The sequence below is a fragment of the Aaosphaeria arxii genome, assembly GCF_010015735.1.
Source record: "Aaosphaeria arxii CBS 175.79 unplaced genomic scaffold BU24scaffold_2, whole genome shotgun sequence".
Lineage (NCBI taxonomy): Eukaryota > Fungi > Ascomycota > Dothideomycetes > Pleosporales > Aaosphaeria > Aaosphaeria arxii.
In genome coordinates this window covers 4529050-4548321 of record NW_022983475.1, presented here as the reverse complement: position 1 = coordinate 4548321, position 19272 = coordinate 4529050, and the positions used below count along the sequence as shown (strand labels likewise).

Here is a 19272-nt window from a genome sequence, read left to right as displayed (position 1 = left end):
TTTGAACAACAACAGATACGACGTACATGTGACACCAAGATAAACTGCATTTCGACAAGTAACTCCATAAAGATATGCCAAAGACCACCTGAATATATGTATGTATATAATAGGTAGCTGGAAAATTACCGTAACCCCCATCAACATAGGCTTCACGGCCCGCAACCTGAGCAAGTTCGAAGCTCTCGTCCCGTTTCCCTCCCGCACGACCCCTGGCCACCATCATGCACAATATATGCACGGAATATCGACAAAGTCCAGGCTCCTCCCAGAAACGTCAAAAGCGCTCCCGCTTCTAGCCTCAACTGCTACGATTTCGAATAGATACCCGTCGTGTCGGTCCCAACGATGGCTTATCATTTGCCTATCGATTCATTGCAATTGGCTGCTATGCCTGTTAGGGGAAATCACCCTTCTGCGCAGAAGCGATGGGATATGAGAGATCTTGCACCCGGTCGTTGATGGGTTTCTTTGAATGAACGACTTTCGCGGTTTCGCTTTCTTGTGTACGTGAGGAGGTTGGCGACAAACCGACTTTTACATATGTTGGATTCGAGTATCATGATGTACAATCGTTATACTTTCTAATTAGAATACTACTCGATAGCCTCGATCGACACTAACAGGCCCACGATTCCCTTCAGCTATTGTTGAATGGGTCAAATCAACCTTTTGTAATCTTTAATTGACCTACTTCACAAGTTCCCGTTGCCTTCTCGGACATGCTCTGGCGCAATCTAGCTTTGCTGCTGGCTTCAGTCCTGAGCCAGCACCATGTAGCCATTGCGCAACCAACATGGCCAGCCCCGACCGACGAGCTAGAGGACATAATGATGTTGAACGACGGATACCGCGCACGTCGATTTGCAGATGCCGTTACCCCATGCTCCAAAGGCGCATCCTCCGGCCGCTTCGCTGCCGCCGAATTCATACGAACAGCCTTCCACGACATGGCAACAGGAAGCATCTTCACAAACGTTGGAGGCCTGGACGGTTCAATTGCCTTCGAGCTACGGAGCGGCGAGAACATCGGAGCAGCTTTCGCGACGACACTCAGCACATATGCGCCGTACTTTTCGAACTTGATATCATTGGCAGACATCATTGCAATGGGAGTCTACACCGCGACTCGAGCATGTGGTGGACCAATTGTCCCTATACGCGGAGGCAGGAAAGATGCAACGACGGCCGGATCTACGTCCGGGATTCCTGTGCCGCAGAATCCCATTGGAACGTTCAGGAATCAGTTTGAAAGGATAGGATATACGCCTCAGCAGATGATCGCTTTGGTCGCCTGTGGCCACACGCTCGGCGCGGTGCACATTGAGGATTTTCCTGATATTGCACCAGGGTCATTAGACACTACTCCGGACGTCTTTGATAATAAGATTGCGACTGAGTTCGTTGGAAGGAATTCAAAGGACCCACTGGGTACTTGGGGAACGAAGAAGAATTCTGACTTCGTAGTGTTCACCTCGGATAACAATGCTACCATCAACAGTCTAACGGACGCGCGAGTCTTTCAGGATACATGTAGGGACATGTTCCAGAAGATGATCGAGGTCGTGCCCGCTAGCGTCGTCCTGTCAGATCCAATAGTACCGTACGAAGTCAAGCCTTCTCTATTGCAACTTACGTTGCTGGACGGGGGAACTCAAATACGATTCACGGGAGAGATTCGTGTCCGGACGACGAATCGTTCAGTGAGTCGCGTTCAATTGCTCTATAAAGATCGCAGCGGTTCGACATCTTCAGATCTTATTGCCACCACGGTCAAGGGGACTGCCAGTGGGTTCGATGATACTTTTGCTTTCTATGGATTCGAAGTAACACTCCCCACTGCTTCTTCCATATCGACGTTCAACGTAATCGTGCAGTCAGGCTCCGCGACCGAAATCTTCGACAACAACGGCTCAGGATTCAAAATCGACGATAGCGTTATCTTCCAAGAACCCCAAAGTTGTCTCGATGACTCTGGACAATTGACTGCAGTTGCTGCAGTTAGAAAGGGGGCACAACCACCTCAGTTGAATGTGATCGTCAAATCTCCTCGAGCAAGTCCCAATCCGATACCATCTTTATCAACAGCAACCGCTCCCATGGCTTCTCAATCCGCCGTCGGAGAATACCAGCTATACTCTGGCTCCTACACTTTCGCTGCAGGACAGGCTGATGGCGCATCTTTCGGCGTATTCGCCGGCAGTGCTTCAGACAAGGACAAGAAGACCAATAACTTACCAACAGCATGCGTACCGCTAGACACATCACCTCCCACATCGACCCCAACACCTTCTACTTTCACGTTCCAAGGATGCTACTCGGACAATGCTGCAACTTCGCGTGCACTCTCCGGGCCCGTATCCGCAGATGACGCAATGACGCTCGAGAAGTGCGTCGACTTTTGTTCAAAGTACCAGCTCTTTGGCCTAGAATACAGCCGAGAATGTTACTGCGGCAATAACCTAGATTCATCGAGCAAGCAACTCGACATCCTAGACTGCAACATGCCGTGCGCAGGGAACCAGCAGCAAACCTGCGGTGCTGGTAATCGAATGAGCCTGTACAAGAACAACAACTACATTGCACCGACGAATCCGCCCGTCAAGGGCTACAAGTACTTCGGATGCTATAGCGAGGGCGCGAATGCACGTGCGTTGGGAGGTGCAAGCAAGGCTTCTGGTGATATGAACGTTGAGATGTGTTCAGATTTCTGCAACGGCTCGAATTACTTCGGCCTGGAATACGGGCAGGAGTGCTACTGTGGCTCTGGCATCCACGAGACTAGTACGAGTCAACCTGATACTGACTGTTCGATGACATGTGCAGGTAATAGCACTGAATGGTGCGGCGCTGCGTATCGACTTAACGTCTACCAGAAAGTTGGGACAGAGAATTCGACGAGCTCTACTTCAATCGAACCTACATCATCTTCGAGTCCTGGAACTACAACACCATCATCCATAGCCTCCACAGCAACCACCTCCTCACCGATCAACTCGAACATCTTATCAGAAACCAGCACCACCCTAAGCACCAGCACCACCCTAAGCACCAGCACCACCCTAAGCACCAGCACCACCCTAAGCACCAGCACCACCCTAAGCACCAGCACCACCACACCTCCCCCTCCGTCCATCCCAACCCTCACAGGCTACACCTACGAAGGCTGCTTCCCCGACGACCCAGCCTCGCGCCTCCTCCGCGGCAAAAGCCGCGAAGACACCAGCAACACGCTTTCCAACTGCGCAACCTTCTGCACCGACTACCTATACCTCGGCGTAGAATACGGCGCCGAATGCTACTGTGGCGCCCGCCTTCCATCACCGCCCATAAGCCCTGGCGACGACGCACAGTGCAACGTCCCATGCCCCGGAAACGCAGCGAACGATACTTCAACCTGCGGCGCAGGATTCCGCATCGCGGTGTTCAAGTCCATTACCCCTTTCAACCCTACCAACCCGGTCGTGGAAGGGTACAACCACACGGGATGCTTCGAGGACTCGGTGGGCGCTCGCCTCCTCACGGGCGCTACGTTCTTCGATGGTGGGGGTATGTCGGTTAGTAAGTGTGCGGGGCTGTGTAAGGGGTTCAGACTCTTTGGCACGGAGTTTGGAGGGGAGTGCTATTGTGGCGATGAGTTTGCGGGGGAGAAGAAGGAGGTTGGGGGTGAGGATTGCGAGTTTGTGTGTCCGGGGGACAGTGGGGAGTTTTGTGGGGGTGCCGGGAGGGTGAATGTTTGGGAGAGGGTGGGAGGGGGGAATGGGACTGCGTTGGGGAGCAGGTAGAGAGGTGGTGTAATGTTGCGTCGAGTTGCTTTCAACGAGTCTTCAAGGGTTTGAGTTGCATCATGGCAAATCAAGAGATTGTGAAAATCGGATATGTGGTGATTTAGCAATAGCGTTTCAACATGCTGTATTGTACAGATGAAAATATACATAGTCTGGCTTCAAAAACATACGTTTACATCGAGATCTCGCCCCTCCATGTTCCCTCGGTGAGACCCAATGTCTCAATGCAGTGTTGCCATCTGGGCCCACCCCTCTCCTTCCTCCTCAAGTATTGCAACAGCTTCTGTCGCCTGTGCACCAACAGCCTCAAGTTGCGCTTGTTGTGCTTGTCTCCCTTGCCTCTGGTGGCCACAAAGTCAGCGACAGCCTTGATCTTGGCAGTCAAGATGGCGATCTGAACTTCCGAAGATCCAGTGTCGGGACCAACACGCTTCTTCGTCTGCTCGACATTTGTCTCTGGTCGGATGGCGTGGGAAGTTTTGGAGTTGACGGCATGTAGAGGAGGGGCACGTGGTGGGAAAATGGGATCAGTGTTGTGACGTCCGAATGTAGACACGCAGCGGGCGATATTGACACGCATACGATCCTTGGACGATCCGTTATCGAGCGCCGTGATACGCTTGATGGCCTCCGTTGCCCGCTCGTGATCCTTCTGGCGTCTGACTTCGAGATCCTCCTCAGTTTCGGCGGCCTCGTTCGACTTCGAAGGGTTCATGTACGGGCTCCAGGCGTAGGTTTGTGCCTTCTGCACGCGCTCGATCTTACGAGGCACCGCTAGCTCCTCCGACTTCTTGAGGGCACGCTCGAGTCCCTCCGGCTTGAGTGCATAGTTGAGATGGCTGGTCTCCTTGGGGATCTTATCCGATGTGTGCTCAATTGGCGTCGCGGTTGCGAAAGACTCGACGAAGGCGGTGTTGATGCCGCGAACTGGGTCTCCGAGGTTCTCGATACGCTTCTGTTCAATCTCGGAGCGCCTGGTGAGATTGGCCGCCTTTTTTCGGTTCCGCTGAGCTACGATGTATGGATCATGGGACGTCTTCTTCTTCGGCCTAGCTGCAAACTTGCTCTGAGGGATAGCGGTGGAAGAAAAAGGTCGAAGGGGGAGGGTGAATTGGGTGGGGGCGGTGGCTACAACACGATTAGCGGCTGTCATAACCTCAATGGCAAAAGCAACGTACAGGTTGAAGCCCGAAGGCACGATAATATGGGTATTCGCGGCGGCATTATTGGTGGATGAACGATGCTAAGCAAGCAAGACACAAACTGCTCTTCAAACTACGATCTGCCCATGCGACCTCACGTCGGAGGCTCAAACTTTTGGCTCCGACATGCTTTGCCGAATACGGTTTAGTGCGTGATTCTCGCTTCGCGAGTGGCAGCCCACCATACGAAATTCCAACTCCCCGCCAACCTTTTGAACTTCAACATCGCGAACTTCCAACACACAAAGAACAGCTTTTACAGCCGTCTTCACATCAGCCAATTCTTCAAGATGGCCCCTAACAACCTTCCCGCGATCTTCAACCCCACCTCTCAGGACATTGAGAACCTCCTTGCTGCACAATGCCACCTCGGCAGCAAGAACCTCCAGGTTCACATGGAGCCTTACCTCTGGAAGACCAGGCCTGATGGCATCAATGTCATCAACATTGGCAAGACCTGGGAGAAGATTGTCCTCGCTGCCCGTATCATCGCCGCCATCGACAACCCAGCTGACAGTGCGTATTTCCCCTCTGAACTATCCCACAGACGTGAACACCAAATTCGCGAATTTTGACATATAATTTTATGTCCACCACCAAAAATGCGAAATCAAGCTGACGATTGTGTGCAGTCTGCGTCATCTCCGCCCGTCCCTACGGACAGCGTGCCGTCCTCAAGTTCGCCGCCCACACTGGTGCCGTCGCCATTGCTGGACGTTTCACCCCCGGTAACTTCACCAACTACATCACCCGCTCTTTCAAGGAGCCCCGTTTGATCATCGTCACCGACCCTCGCACCGATGCTCAGGCCATCAAGGAGGCTTCCTACGTCAACCTCCCCGTCATTGTGAGTTCTACAAACCTAGTGGAAGAAGTGAGATTTTGGTAGATATCGGAATGCTAACACGCGAAACCCAGGCCCTCTGCGACACTGACTCCCCCACCGAGTACGTCGACGTTGCCATCCCCACCAACAACAAGGGTCGCCACGCCATCGGTCTCGTCTGGTGGATGCTTGCCCGTGAGGTCCTCCGCCTCCGCGGAACCCTCGCTACCCGCGAGACTGAGTGGGACGTCATGACCGATCTTTACTTCTACCGCGACCCCGAGGCCGAGGAGAACAAGGACTCTGCCGGTACCGAGGAGGCCAAGGCCCCTGGTGCCGACGAGGTCGGTGCCGGCCCCGTCGATGCTGGCTTCGCCAACGAGTGGGAGGTCTCTGGCGCCTCTGCCGGTGCCTTCGCTGCTGCCTCTGGCACCGCTGCTGGCGCTTCTTGGGACGCTGACGGTGCTGGCGGTGACTGGGCTGCTGCCTCCACCGCCCCCGAGGGTGCCGCCGGCGAGGGCTGGGGTAACACTGAGGGTCAGGCTCCCGCCGCTTCTCAGTGGTAGATGCGAGGTTTTTCCTCTTACGTCTGCCAACATCTCTAAGATATGCCTCTATACCCAAACCTCTTAGCTTGCTACATTTTTCTTTCCTTTTCTCCTGTCATGTTGAATCCCAAAAGTCGAAGCATCACCCCTTTCTTCATCCACCACACACACGCACACACATCCCTCGGAGACAAGGGAGAAGAATGAGGTTAAGGAGCTAGGAGATACCGGCACATTAAAAGAGTTGAACCCCCGAAAAAGCAAAAAATATCAACAAAATTTCACACAAAAGAAACGTTCCTCACGAGCAAACATGAACAAGACCCACTACTCATGAATGTTTCCAACCCCTCGCGACATGACGGGCAAGCTAGGAAAGGGAAGAGAATCGTACGGGCGCGCAGTCAGAAAAGAAAGGAGGCAAAGAACGGAGAACGAGTTGAGACACATGGCAGCACCAAACGGGAGGGAATCGTTGATCAATGCCGGCGCTTATGAGGGAAAGATACTCGGACGGATGGTAGGTTTTCTCTTGCCATTCGAATGAGGGAAAGCCCTGCGTTTTACTGGCGATCCTGGGTTTTTTTGTGTACTTAATTGGACACCCAGTTCTCTTCCGGCCATTGTTTGTTTCTTGTTTTCCTTTCTTCCTTGTTCTTTTTTTCGACTTGCTCAATACATCTTCTTTCAACCCCTGACGCGGTACTTGTGCTTTGTGATGATTTCCTAGATTTCCTATCGTGAATGCTTGACCACTCTCGCCCTTGACTACTCTCTTGACTACCCTCCCGTGTACATGCCAACCTAACCGTGTCGATTGCATAGAACGTGTGAAACATGCCTGTCCACTACGATGTCCTTGCCAACCACCTCGAGCCCTCACACGTAAGAATGCATATGTCCACCCATCTCATGCATTCTCGACTCCACACTCTCCCATAGCCCCCCTTCCGCCCTCGCAATACCCTCCACATCGACACTCCACCCATCGCATTTGCCATTGCCCTTCCAATCTCGTCTTCTTCTCGCCCCCCTCTGCCACCAACGACTAGTTTCGGAGTAATCAAGATAGAAAACAACAACCTCACTCGCATCATCCCCCGGAAAAGAACCCAAGCCCGTGGGATGCTTGTGTGTGATTTCTGGGTCTTTCGCAGTTGTTCGGTAAGATAACCTGCGAGTGTGCGCGCGGGGACGGGATTCTGGGTAAGATGAGTGGGATAACTCATCATGGTCTTGATGTTGGCACTTGGTATTTGAAGTTGGTATTGACAGATAATGGGATGTTGGTGTTTGGTATTGCCATTTATATCGATCCTTGTAGATCTAACTCCCTCACTATCTCCTGTCGCTCTCTACATGTATCGCCATCGACATGTCCCTCTTAATGTAGAACAGATAAACTCCTTCCCCTTCTTCTCCACCTCTCTATAAAGCAAAGGGAAAAATGCCACCTGAACACCCGCCCTTTAAAATGCTCAATCTGACAAAAATCGAGAGCCATGGTATCAATTATAATAAGTCGAAATCCTGTAAATCATCACTCCTCCTCGCTCTCCTCGCTGCTCTCCCCGCCAGCGAGACCTTGCATCATCTGTATGTAGAGCGGATCTTGTTCTTCTTCGTCATCCTCGGCGGTATCGATGGGTATATTTGTGGCGGCAGCAGCAGCAGCGCTGACGCTCATCTTGCGGCTGGACGGTTGCTGGTTCTGCTGTGCGGGTGGGCCGAGGTCGAAGTCGTCGACGTCGCGGTCCTCCATTTCTTCGTCTTCGTCTTCGTCGTCGTAGGCCCTTCCAGCGCCGCCCATGTCTTCGTCGCTGTCGTTGCCTGCACCGCCGCCTCCGCCGCCCAGGTCGCCGAAGTCGATGACGTCGTCGTCGATGGCTTTGTTGCGGATGTTCTTGCGGGGCGTGAAGGAGGGGTTCGGGGACCCTTCGACGCTGTTGGCGACGGAGGCGAGGGAGATGGGGCCGTTGGACGGCGACTTCAGGTGTCCTAGACCGCCTAGGCCGAGCGTTTGTCCGAGCCCAAGCGATGCGAGTGCGTACCGTGGCTTCGATGGGCGTTCGTCGGGGACTTCGATCTCGAGGCCGCCTCCGCCGCCCATGTCGTCATCTTCGTCATCTTCCTCGTCGTCTTCATAGCGGTCGGAATGGTGCGAATGGACGGGTTCGGGGGATGGTGCAACGGGGCTGTGTCGCGGTGGTGGCGGCGAGGCCATATCCTCTCCGTCCGCATCAAGGTCTGAATCATCTGAAGAATGGACGAGTTCTGCGGATTTGATCTTCGAGGAAGCCGGTTGCCCTCCTTTCCTCCCTGCTGGTTTCCGTGCGGCACTTGCCGCGGGTTTGGATTCCGGCTTGGAGGTTGCGGTAGCCTTGCGCTCCAAGACGACCTTCGGGGGCGGTTGTGTCTTCTTCACAGGTGGCTTTCTGGTGACCATTGGATCGACATTGGGTGACTTCCTTCTCCTTGCCGGCGGTGCGACCTTGGGTTTCGGGGGCAGGCCAGCTGCTGGTTTCCGTGCGCCCATCATGGGGGTGTTCGCTGCGCTTCCCGTGCCCGTCCTGTAGTCCGGCGAGTTGGGTATCACGAATGGTGACTCATTGCCTTGCTTGTCCTTGCTGTCCTTGCTCAAGAAATGTCTAAAGTCGAACGGGTTGTCTGGATCCGGCTCGTCGTTTTCATGGTCGCCTTTCCCTTCGTCGGAGAAGAGATCATCGTCGGCCGGTGGTGAGGGCTCGTCTTTCTCCTTCTTGGGGTATATTTTAGGGTATGCAGATGCCTTGTCCTTTCCATTCTCGGTAGCAAGATTGAAGGTGTATGTCGAGGAGAGGGGTTCTAATGTTGCCCTTTGTGATGTGGAGTCGAAGAGGAGGACATAGGATCGCTTCGGTGCCTGTTTCTGGCCGGTGAACGTAGTTTTAGTCGCCCGCTGGTCTTCTTCTTTATCTTGCAGTGTTAAAGTATAGCGGTCGGGGCCGGTGGGCTTGATCGTGCTGACTCGAGAAGCAGTGGTTTGTCGGGGCTTGTGATTGTCTATCAAGGTCGTTTAGCAAGCGCAAAAGCAACATTAGGAAGCGAAGGCGAAACCCTACATTTGACACTGCTGAACGAACCAAGAGAAACGTCGCCTTCTGTTATGCTGTCGCTGAGATGAAGACTGAAATGTGCTTTTTCGCGTGGATTAAGGGAACGACCCTCGACCATTGGAGAAGCCATTGTCGCTGGACACTAAATCCGGCCTGCGGGTACGTAAGGTCGAGCAGGGTCGAGGAAGGGCGGGCTACAGTGGCCGATGTAGCCAGCGGAGGCGAGTAAATAGGACCGTCGAGAAGTATCTCTTCACATCTACAGCAAAGGGCAGTAAGCCGTGCCGTGCGTAGATTGGAAGTGAAGTGGTGAGGCTAGGAATGGGCGGAGGAATTGGTGAATGCCTGAGTGAAGTGGAGGCTGATCATCCGGACTGTGTTGGGCTGGGCTGATGAATGAGTGAATCGATCAATGAATGGGTGGGTTGGTGACTATTAGTGGACCTGAATGGGGAAACCCGACCCCGACCCCGATGATCCGGGCGCACGAGCCGTGAGGAAAGGCAGCCTCGAATTCACTTCCTTTATTCAGTCAATGAATATTAATTATATCATTTATATCATTTCATTTTTCGCGGATTTCCCATTGTACCAGACAATAGAGGTAGTCTCCGCACACTCACTGCTGTTACAGTCCCAGTTAGAACAATAGTATCTACTCCGTAGGTACCCTGTTGCCAGGTATCACTTATTCCCAAACGTACTCGTACGAGTAGCACAGCAATAATTGGTTCAAAAGGTACAATGTATAGACGTATTGTTCTGTTATTACATGTCTAATAATCATGATCTTTCTCACGCATGCACCAACGCCATGCTGTCATGCTTTCTTGTACTGTTTACAGAAATATAGGTGTAAAGGTTGTTAGAAGGAACCGGGTATATGTACCATCAATCCGAGTATCTGCCATTAAAACGCTTCCGGGCGTTCTGCTTCATCCCAATCCATCTCTCATCTTGACATGGTCGCTAATTTCACATTCACATCCACCAGAAGAAACCAAGCAACACTCCGAAAAGACCAAGGCCCATGCCCTGGACTTCTCTGACTGGGCTTCCTGGAGACAGGCCCTGCTTAGGGGTAGCACTTGGCTGTCCTTCTCCATTGTTGGACCCGCCAGTAGGTGTAGCACTGCTCTGTGTAGCGCTGGCAGATGCTTGGTAGGTAGCGCCAACGGTGGGGAGATCATTTCCGTTGACCAACCATTGCAGCTCAGCTGCCGAGGTGTACGACGGGCATGCGGGGGCCGTCGCTGTTGGCTTGTAGTCAGACTCCTTGATTCCAGTAGGGTTCAACGTCTTCCACTGCTTGCTAAGATTGGCGAAATCCGGGTCGACTGGTGTAGGCTTTCCCGATCGTGGGAAACCATCAGGGGGAGCATTGGGACTCTCGGGGTCAACCTTCGGTCCGTAGGAAATGATGCCGTAGTTGTTCGCTTCCTGGATCCACTCGTACACCATGGCTCCTATTTCATCAGTCAGTTGTGTTCAATTCCTAGTTTCACAACGGCATCAGCCAGTACACACCTGAGTACACCTCCGACATCTGCTTGCCAAAGACAGCGGCCTGATCTGCAAAGTCTCTGGGCGGGACCGTGTTACAGCCCGTCTCAGAGATAAAGATGGGGACGGGATAGTCCTTGGCCTCCTCCACACGCTTGTTGTAGCCAGAGGTTGAGTAGGATGAATCTCCACACCACGAGTAAGTGTTGAGGGCGAAGAAATCAATGGATTCAGAGGAGTTGCTGCCACAGGCAAGGAAGTTCTGCAACATGGGGCGGTTGATGGCGATGTCGGCAGCGGAGTAACCGACGGGAATCTTTCGGTATCCCTTCGAGTCGCGATAGGACTTCAAGTCGCGGGCGGCCGCCTTGACGAAGGGGGCGGAGAGGGTGCCATTCTCCTTGGTGATGACCTCGTTACCCACGAAGAAGCCGGCAAGATTGTCGTACTGGTGGAAGCCATCCATGACTTTTTGGAAAGCCTGGAGCTGTGTCTCATTCCAGTGGGGAGAGTTCTATGCGACAAATTAGTTTCCCCTCAGGGCCAGTCTATAGCATTCCTTCCAAGCGTGCTCACCTGCTCGATCTGGGTGTCGAAGGTGTCAAGGTCCAGCCAGAGGTAGATACCGGCATCCTCAAAGGTCTTCATGCACTCGTCATGATCACCTTCGGGGTCAACATGGTAGACACGGATTGAGTTTGTGCCGATCTCCTTCATGAGGTCGGCGTCGAGCTTGCACTGCTTAGCATCGAGAAGAGGATCATCAGGAACGAGCTGGTAGGCAATTCCTGCGCAATCATGGTCAGTAAACAGATATTGAAACGGGTAAATGTAAGTTTAGCAGTACCCTTTACGAAGAATTGGTTTCCTTCGCTGGTGAAGAACTTGGAGCCCTTTGCTTTGATGGTGGGAATGGCATGGACGGCGGTCAGGCCAGCAATGGCGCAAGTCAAGAGAGCGGATCGCATGTTTGTGGTTTGGAATCTAGACGAACGACCGAGGTGGTGATTTAGGGAATTGGTTATTCTAGGTGCGAGCGCGGTAGGTGGAGTGAGTGGGCGAGTGTATGTGCACGTATGAGCGACCGAATGCGCAAAAGCTTAACGGGAAGGTTGTGTATCTTGTTTCAAACAAAACGAGGGACAGCGCCTGCCGGAAATGAGAAGCGCGACAGTTGCGCGATGGAAGCAGCAACAGTAGAAGCAGCAGGAACGAGTGAAAGAGTGAACGACCTTAAGGAGGAGGAGAGAGAACAGAAGGAAGATGAAGAGAGGTTAACGAGAGGACGAGGGTTGGAGATGAGTGAATACGACTTGTAGTCAGTGCACGACGGGTACAGGTAGAAGGAGATGCGCTTGCATCATAGGCGAGCAAACAGACCAGCAGGGAAAGCAGGCAATTAATCAAGAACAGCGATAGACGGGGTGAATGGTCCAATGGAGGTGGAGAACATGCCGATGCCCGCGGGTATGGAAGAAGATCATGATTGCCATGCCAGACTAGGTATACCATACAGAAAGTTGACTGCTCTGCTTGGACTGTGTATGGAGGAGAGCGCGATAAGAGAGACGCGTCGGGTGCGCAAAGAGGCCCTTGGATATGAAATTCACCCTCAAAGCTCCCACTAACAAGATGAGTTAAACAAGTTAAACAACCTTCAATAATGGACCAACCGCAATTGGTCTAACAGCAGCCCGTTAAGACTTTTCTCGACTCTTCAAGACTCTTTCAAGGTTCCTCAAGCCTTCGCTCAAGCCTCGCCCCTTCACCAACGGCTCTTCAGCCAACCACTACCATCACTAGCATATCCACCAGCCTGTTAAAGTCACTCAACCGTTCGAAAACCTTTCTCCGTCGAGATTTTGCTGCCTCGGTTTTATCGATAGATCCAATTGTTGCGCTACAGCATCTACAGTTCTTGAATCATTATCTATCTTCCTGAACCAACATCGTAGGGGATGATGGCATAGTCAATTTAATTAACCATCCCACCCCCAAACAAGGATATTAACCTGTTTGATTCCCCCCATGTCCCCCTACCAAGTCGCGTACAACGGCAATCCGGATCACCAGAATCTGATTAGTCCCTCGTTGGCCTTCACCCCGTCGGCACTCGCCGGCCTGTTTCATGTTGCGGGACGAATGCTTTGTAACTGTACACACTCGTATATGCAGCCATCCGGCGTGGTTTCATGCATTGCCAGAGCGAAACGGCGATACGGTGTACAATGTTAATATTATTTGTGAGAGCTTCTGACTATGAGGATATGGCTACGGGATGATGCATGGTTCAGGTGCGACTTGTCTTCTCTTCGGTAATGATGTTGCAAGCGAATCTGAAGATATTTCCACCCATTGATTGCACCTTGCTTGTGCACATCATATTTTACAGTAGTCAAAATAGACAATTCAAATAACTGTACCGAGTGAAAACATACAGCAAAGGCATCGTGATTTGTGAATTAAATGCAAAGCAAGGAAAGAAGTAACGGTTAGCTGCCTTGTAGTTACCTTCTTTCTTTCTGGGTGCCTACCTAGGAAGGTACTTACTACTGTGTGTTGCCAGTCCTAACAGTCTCTGAACCCCAACCTCGAGCTACAACCATCAACCTTCCATCCCAGTCTCCAATCACAAGCATCTACACCTCAACCAAGTCACATTGCACTTGAGGTGCAAACACACCGAGCCCATACACGGACATCTGTTGAAACCAACATTGAAGTATCTATTCCAATACCAACCTTGCCTTCTACTTCTACACATCTGACCGTAAATACTTTAGATGATATAACGAAACAATCATTCAATCCACAAAACAAATAACGATAAATCCCCCACAGCCAAACTTTTAAATACACTCACACTCAGGACGTATCTAAAATAAAGTCTTACGTCCAAACACTCATAACAGAATGAGGTTGGAATTGAAAGTGTACATACACTGTAGACAACTCGTGAACGCCTCCCGAATCTACACCCTCGGTCTTCAGACGGAATGGGAGCCAGCAGCTCTCTCATCATCCTTCGTGGTCGATGCATCACTCGGCCCCACCGAGTGATTAATCTTCATCCACGCAAGAGTAGCCAATGCTACAAAAAATGACCCAACATTCCAAGCCGTTCCCCAATCACCAAATATTAACCTGGCTGCTACAACGATCACAAAGAGTACCGTTGCGCCCAACGATAACGCCACACCCCGAGAACCTGTATCCAATCCTTCACTGATCATGAGTCCTCGAAATTGTAGCTCCACTAGACTTGGACAATACTCGCTTTCGAGTTTTGATAGAATGTCCCTTGTCCATTTCTTAGCCTTCTGTTTGGTTGTCACCGCCATGACCGGCGGGCGGAGAAGACCTACTGTTCACTAAGGGCTATATCTTCTGCATCCAATAGGTCATTCCCTGCGGCAATATTTGGGCAAGAGAATGCCAGGCTCAGATACCACCGCATTTGGAATCGCAATAGCTTTGTCGTTGCGTCGCACCACTCTTGCCCCGGACATGTCCTTATGTCACTGTAAAGTGATCGACATCTCTGCCCGCAGCGTACAATGCCCTCAGATGGGTAGGGCGCGGAAGGATGGCACCTACAGCCTGGCTTGCGCTGATATTGGTCGTAAGAATAGCCATAGTCGCTCGCATATTGGTTGTAAGGATAGCGTCTCTCGCTCAGAGATGGGTTGCCCTGAGGCACATAATTCGCCGTGAAGTTCCTGAGTCGGCTTTCTTCGGCACTCAAGTGGTCGTTTCTGTAGGTGCCAATGAACGTCGTTTCCGCCGTGCCTGGGGATCCACGTCCAGTGATTGAAATCTTGAGATCGCTGTTAGTACGGGCGGTACTTAAATCTTTAGAAAGTGACGTATGACAAACAGACCTCAACAACTTCGACTCTAGCACTTAGAAAAGGCAGAAGACTCCTCCAGAATCCTCTCTGTGCATACCACACGCGGCGGAGCTCTTGCCACACAGCCACATCGTTGGCTGTATATGCAATCTTGACAGGAAGTATTTGACAATGACCCTGTCTCCCCCAACATACGAGGATCGAATAAGAATGTATATCGTCGCCGTCTGAAATAGGTTTTAGGATGTCGATGATCTCTTCCTTCCGCTTTTTGTTCTTTGAACCTGCGTCGATCTCCATTGAAGCCTTGGCACTTTCACGTTCGGTCGCTTGTTTTGACGGTCGTAAACGACGACGCAAGGTACCATTCGGATTCTCTTGCTCTGGGGCATTAGCTACTACTACCCCATTCAATGGAGCAGGCTGTGGAGAATTCTGCGCGTTGAAAACCGGGAGAACAGATCGGCCATCCTGCGTTGGAACCTCCAAACGTTTCCTTCTGGCATTGAGTAAGATTGCGTTGGCGGGGACTGAAGGATGGGGTCTCTGACTGCTGTTTCTGATCTTTATCTTTCTCACGCCCCTGCTTCGCAGTGGCCTGTTCTGGGTCCTGAACTCCCTCCATTGTAAAAGGTTTCTCTCTGGGAGCAGTTACGGTGGGCGGGGGGCAGAGTAAGTCTAGAGAAGTAGGAAGGCTGAACGCCGACTTCGAAACTATAAGTGGACTGACTACTAGTCTTATTGATAGAAAATCGTAGTAAGGTAGAGTGGAGGGCTCCCTCGATACCTGAGGCCCATATGCATATGCATGGGCAAGGCTACTTATCTGCCTTGCCAGCGAAGATCCCGAGTTGTGTAACGCATGAAGAAATTGGGCGAAGAAACCACCACCCTATTACCTTATAGAAATCAACGTTGAGATTGGAACGAAATCGCTTGTCACTGTTGATACAATGAAAAAATATAGTACTACGACCTAAATATGTTTACCATAATGTGAACCAAAGTGAAACTGCTTGCTGGTACAACAGAAAATAGTAAATTGTAGGACAGTCAAAGATTTTAAAGATAGGCTATTGAAAAGACTTGACTGAGAAGGAGTAATGATATGCATTCTACATATAAGCATTCTAATTGAGTATTGAAAATGTTGTAGGATAGATCTTGCTGTGTACCCAGGTAGTAAGGTATAGAGTTACCTTTTGCTTTTTGCAGGCCCTGATATTTGCCGCTAACCAAGGTCGGACACCCTCTCCTGCAATTGACCTCTAGTAGCTCGTACATAGACCACACAGCCAACAACATCACCACATATCAACTATCACAACCCCATCGCATACACTCTCTCACAAGACACAGCAGTTCAAAACACGCAGCTACACATGTAAATTCTTTCAATTACACACCCACACCCATCTAGGCACGTACGTATATGTATGGTATATTTCCGATTAACTCAAAATCGTCATTTGTTATTTTAAATTTTACACAAGCTTTGAAAAGAAAAAATTATGTGAAAAAAAGAACAAGCCAAGCCCATCTGTCTCTACACGACGCTAAGTCGGTAAAAGTGTGGGATGGGTAAGAAGTGAAAAGGCGAATGGAGAACGTGCTTCATTCGTTTTACGATACGACAACAAAGAGATAGAAATTTCCTTTGGATGGCTCCCTCCCGCTCCCGGTGTAATGGACGTGAATTTCATGACACAACGACTGCTGAAGTCGTGGAGAAGGAAAAGAAAAGATAGAGAGAAGGGGTCGGGGAGAGAGAGAAGATGTCTACAAGACGCGGCCGGCGGATGCCATCTTCTCGGCCCTGGTCTGGCGGCGCACGACGCAGGAGGGGGGAGCCGGCTTCACTGGGGAAGGCGTGGCGGAAGGTGCCTCGGATGCCTCTGGGGCGATGGGCGTAGGCGCGATGGGGTCCACGGTGGTGGTGGGGTATGCGGGGGAGGAGGTGCTGGAGGAGGCCTCGGTGGGGAGGACGGGGGACGGCGCAGAGGAGGAGGAGCTGGGGACCACGATGGTGGTCATGCCGCCTGTTGGGAACTCGCCGTATGCGGTGGTTGGGGCCGCGGAGGCGAGGGAGGAGGGGGTCGAGAGGACGACGCTGGTGGAGGCGGTAGGGAACTCGCCGTATGCGGTCGTGGGAGCGGCGGAGGCAAGAGATGAGGGAGTCTCGAGAGACGCAGTGGAAATGCCCTCCGTGGGGAATTCGCCGTACGCGGTAGTGGGAGCAGCGGAGGCGAGGGAAGATGGGGTCTCGAGAGAGGCGGTGGAGACGACCTCAGTGGGGAACTCTCCATAAGCGGTGGTAGGGGCGGCGGAGGCCAGGGAGGATGGGGTTGAAAGGACGACGCTGGTTGAGGCGGTAGGGAACTCTCCGTATGCGGTCGTGGGAGCAGCGGAGGCGAGGGATGATGGAGTCTCGAGAGAGGCGGTGGAGATGCCCTCAGTGGGGAACTCTCCGTAGGCAGTGGTGGGGAGAGCGGAAGCAGGCTCGCCTCCAGTGGGGACGGAGAGGACAGCGGTAGGCTCGACGTAGCTGCTGGTGGATGAGGCAACCACAACAGGAGTGACGGGATAGGTCTCGGTGGGTTTGGCAGTTCCCTCGACGAAGATGTCGGTCTGAGCACCGTTGGCGAAACCGCACTTGGCGTTGTAGTTGGGAGTGAGGCCGTTGGGGGCAACGATGTTGTCTCCGGTCTCCTGGTGCCAGGCGAGCATTTGCTTAGCACCCTTCACACACTTGGACTGGTCGTCCTCGCAGTAGACGGGAGCCTGGGCCTTGGCGAGGTCAAGGGCATCGTCTTTGGCGTTGATGACTTCACAGTCGAATCGCTCCATGTACCTGTTCCTCGTTAGTTCTCCTGCAAATCTATCACTGATGTATAACGGTTGGTCACTGACATGTTGCCCTGTCCGCATCCGGTGGGGATCCAAAGCCAGGCGCAGGTGCATCCTCCAGCCGGGCACTTCTTGAGGTTGGGGACCTTGTAGGTCGCCTCCCTCTTCCAGGGAGTGTGGTAGAGAGTGGAGAAGACGACCAAGTTGTCCATGGTCACCTCCTCGTACTTCTCGGCGTAACTGATGGCGAAAGCGGTTCCGGCAGCGTGGGTCTCGTTCCAAGCATGAAGAGCACCATCATCAGGCAAGCAAATGGCAGGCTCGCCTCCGTTGTTCCAACCGTTCCAGTCCTCGGGGTGCTCCTTGCCATCGGGCCAGGCGGTAGCGAACTCTCCATCGTAGCTGAGGGTGGTGAAAGCACGGTTGTGAGCAAGCTCAACGGTGAACTCGCCGTTGGCAGGGATCTGAAGCTTCTCTCCGGCTGGAGGAGGGACATCGTTGCAGCCACGGGAGTTTTGAAACCACCAGTCCTCCTTCTTCAACATATAGAGTGGGTTCACGGCATCGTTGGTGTTCCTGTTCTCTTCACCTGCAACGGTTCCACCCTTGCAGTACATGCCGGGAGCCCAAGCGGCAACGTGGGCATAGGTTGCGCCCGCGAAGGACAAAGCGAGGATAGCTGCGGCCTTCATGTTGGTTGATGGTGAATGAATTGTCAATGAGATGTCCAGGAAATTGCTTCTTGTGATTGTTCGACGCAGGCCAATGCTGCTGTGTTAGTTTTGGTTAAAAGAGTGGATGCCGTCAAGGCTATACCGAAGAAACGAGTGTGTTGTAAAAAGAGAGACTGAAGAACGATTCAAAGAATGACTTGTTGGAGGCAGTTGAAGGGCCGCCTTACAGCCTAGATATATAACTTCTCCTATAAGATCCATTGCGGAGGTGGTACAGGTTCTCGAATCATGGATTTGCGCGCTACCGTGCATCTCCCGCCCTATTCCCCTAATTTCACGGCCGAGCTGCGTCAATCGTGGCCCGATTTAGTAGTCAGTAGGGAATAACTGGAGTCCAAAGAGATTGTGGTTCGTCGCCGCCAGCCTCGTTCAATGTCATGTTTTCGTAAACTGAGACTGCCATTGATCCTTGGCTGTAATTAAACAGTTGACGCTAGTAGTAAACGGGCCCGTGATAAGAAATTACAACGCTCATCTGGGCGGTAAGTCGCGGCAGACCCCATCATTTTGGTGGCACGGTCGAGTCCCAGGGGCAGCGTTTCTGCATTCGACGAAACAAGTGGCTTTGACTTTCCAGGGATGTCATCTTTGCCATTCTCGATCAGTGGGGGTGAATGTCCAATACTTTGCGGCAGTGTTGATCCGACCGAGCGAAATAGGCCTAATCATATCCCCCGCTGCTACTTCGGCATCTTCGCAACCTTAAATAACTGATGCCCTTATACGACATAAAATCTCCACAACACCCACATCAAACAGTCAATTCCCGGGAGGAGAACGTCGAACGTACTGTGCAGCGCCTCAATGTTGGTGACAGCATCCTGGGTGGACAATTTCCTGCAATGCGGTCCCGGAAGTAGACGGTATGTAAAACGTGC

The 19272-nt window shown here is 52.1% G+C and overlaps 8 protein-coding genes across 8 annotated transcripts; 2 read left to right on the top strand and 6 right to left on the bottom strand.

Moving 5' to 3' along the window:
* Positions 1-581: 581 nt before the first annotated feature.
* BU24DRAFT_477273 (heme peroxidase) lies at positions 582-3785 on the top strand (the record flags this gene model as incomplete). Its single annotated transcript, XM_033532973.1, has 1 exon — positions 582-3785. The coding sequence occupies exon 1, from the start codon at positions 723-725 to the stop codon at positions 3783-3785; it is 3063 nt and encodes a 1020-aa protein (XP_033388477.1). The 5' UTR covers positions 582-722.
* An 83-nt stretch (positions 3786-3868) lies between these two features.
* BU24DRAFT_365963 (ribosomal protein-like protein S15) lies at positions 3869-5061 on the bottom strand. The gene is made up of 2 exons (XM_033524294.1): positions 4967-5061; positions 3869-4916 (listed from the first exon to the last, which is right to left on the bottom strand). The coding sequence occupies exons 1-2, from the start codon at positions 5010-5012 to the stop codon at positions 3961-3963; spliced, it is 1002 nt and encodes a 333-aa protein (XP_033388476.1). The 5' UTR covers positions 5013-5061; the 3' UTR covers positions 3869-3960.
* A 219-nt stretch (positions 5062-5280) lies between these two features.
* Positions 5281-6382, top strand: BU24DRAFT_459744 (ribosomal protein S2; the record flags this gene model as incomplete). The annotated part of the gene is made up of 3 exons (XM_033531751.1): positions 5281-5506; positions 5623-5837; positions 5909-6382. The coding sequence occupies 3 exons, from the start codon at positions 5281-5283 to the stop codon at positions 6380-6382; spliced, it is 915 nt and encodes a 304-aa protein (XP_033388475.1).
* Positions 6383-6558: 176 nt separating this feature from the next.
* Positions 6559-7263, bottom strand: BU24DRAFT_133900 (uncharacterized protein). The gene has a single exon (XM_033521050.1). The coding sequence runs from the start codon at positions 7185-7187 to the stop codon at positions 6735-6737; it is 453 nt and encodes a 150-aa protein (XP_033388474.1). The 5' UTR covers positions 7188-7263; the 3' UTR covers positions 6559-6734.
* A 565-nt stretch (positions 7264-7828) lies between these two features.
* On the bottom strand, positions 7829-9706 carry BU24DRAFT_133886 (uncharacterized protein). The gene is made up of 2 exons (XM_033521049.1): positions 9466-9706; positions 7829-9406 (listed from the first exon to the last, which is right to left on the bottom strand). The coding sequence occupies exons 1-2, from the start codon at positions 9587-9589 to the stop codon at positions 7905-7907; spliced, it is 1626 nt and encodes a 541-aa protein (XP_033388473.1). The 5' UTR covers positions 9590-9706; the 3' UTR covers positions 7829-7904.
* A 569-nt stretch (positions 9707-10275) lies between these two features.
* Positions 10276-12062, bottom strand: BU24DRAFT_133844 (glycoside hydrolase family 72 protein). The gene is made up of 4 exons (XM_033521048.1): positions 11810-12062; positions 11539-11750; positions 10987-11476; positions 10276-10925 (listed from the first exon to the last, which is right to left on the bottom strand). The coding sequence occupies exons 1-4, from the start codon at positions 11928-11930 to the stop codon at positions 10441-10443; spliced, it is 1308 nt and encodes a 435-aa protein (XP_033388472.1). The 5' UTR covers positions 11931-12062; the 3' UTR covers positions 10276-10440.
* Positions 12063-13881: 1819 nt separating this feature from the next.
* On the bottom strand, positions 13882-15503 carry BU24DRAFT_419704 (uncharacterized protein). The gene is made up of 4 exons (XM_033527283.1): positions 15365-15503; positions 14844-15309; positions 14328-14779; positions 13882-14262 (listed from the first exon to the last, which is right to left on the bottom strand). The coding sequence occupies exons 1-4, from the start codon at positions 15436-15438 to the stop codon at positions 13950-13952; spliced, it is 1305 nt and encodes a 434-aa protein (XP_033388471.1). The 5' UTR covers positions 15439-15503; the 3' UTR covers positions 13882-13949.
* Positions 15504-16251: 748 nt separating this feature from the next.
* On the bottom strand, positions 16252-18814 carry BU24DRAFT_448473 (uncharacterized protein). Its single transcript, XM_033530890.1, has 2 exons — positions 17724-18814; positions 16252-17664 (listed from the first exon to the last, which is right to left on the bottom strand). The coding sequence occupies exons 1-2, from the start codon at positions 18350-18352 to the stop codon at positions 16593-16595; spliced, it is 1701 nt and encodes a 566-aa protein (XP_033388470.1). The 5' UTR covers positions 18353-18814; the 3' UTR covers positions 16252-16592.
* Positions 18815-19272: the final 458 nt, after the last annotated feature.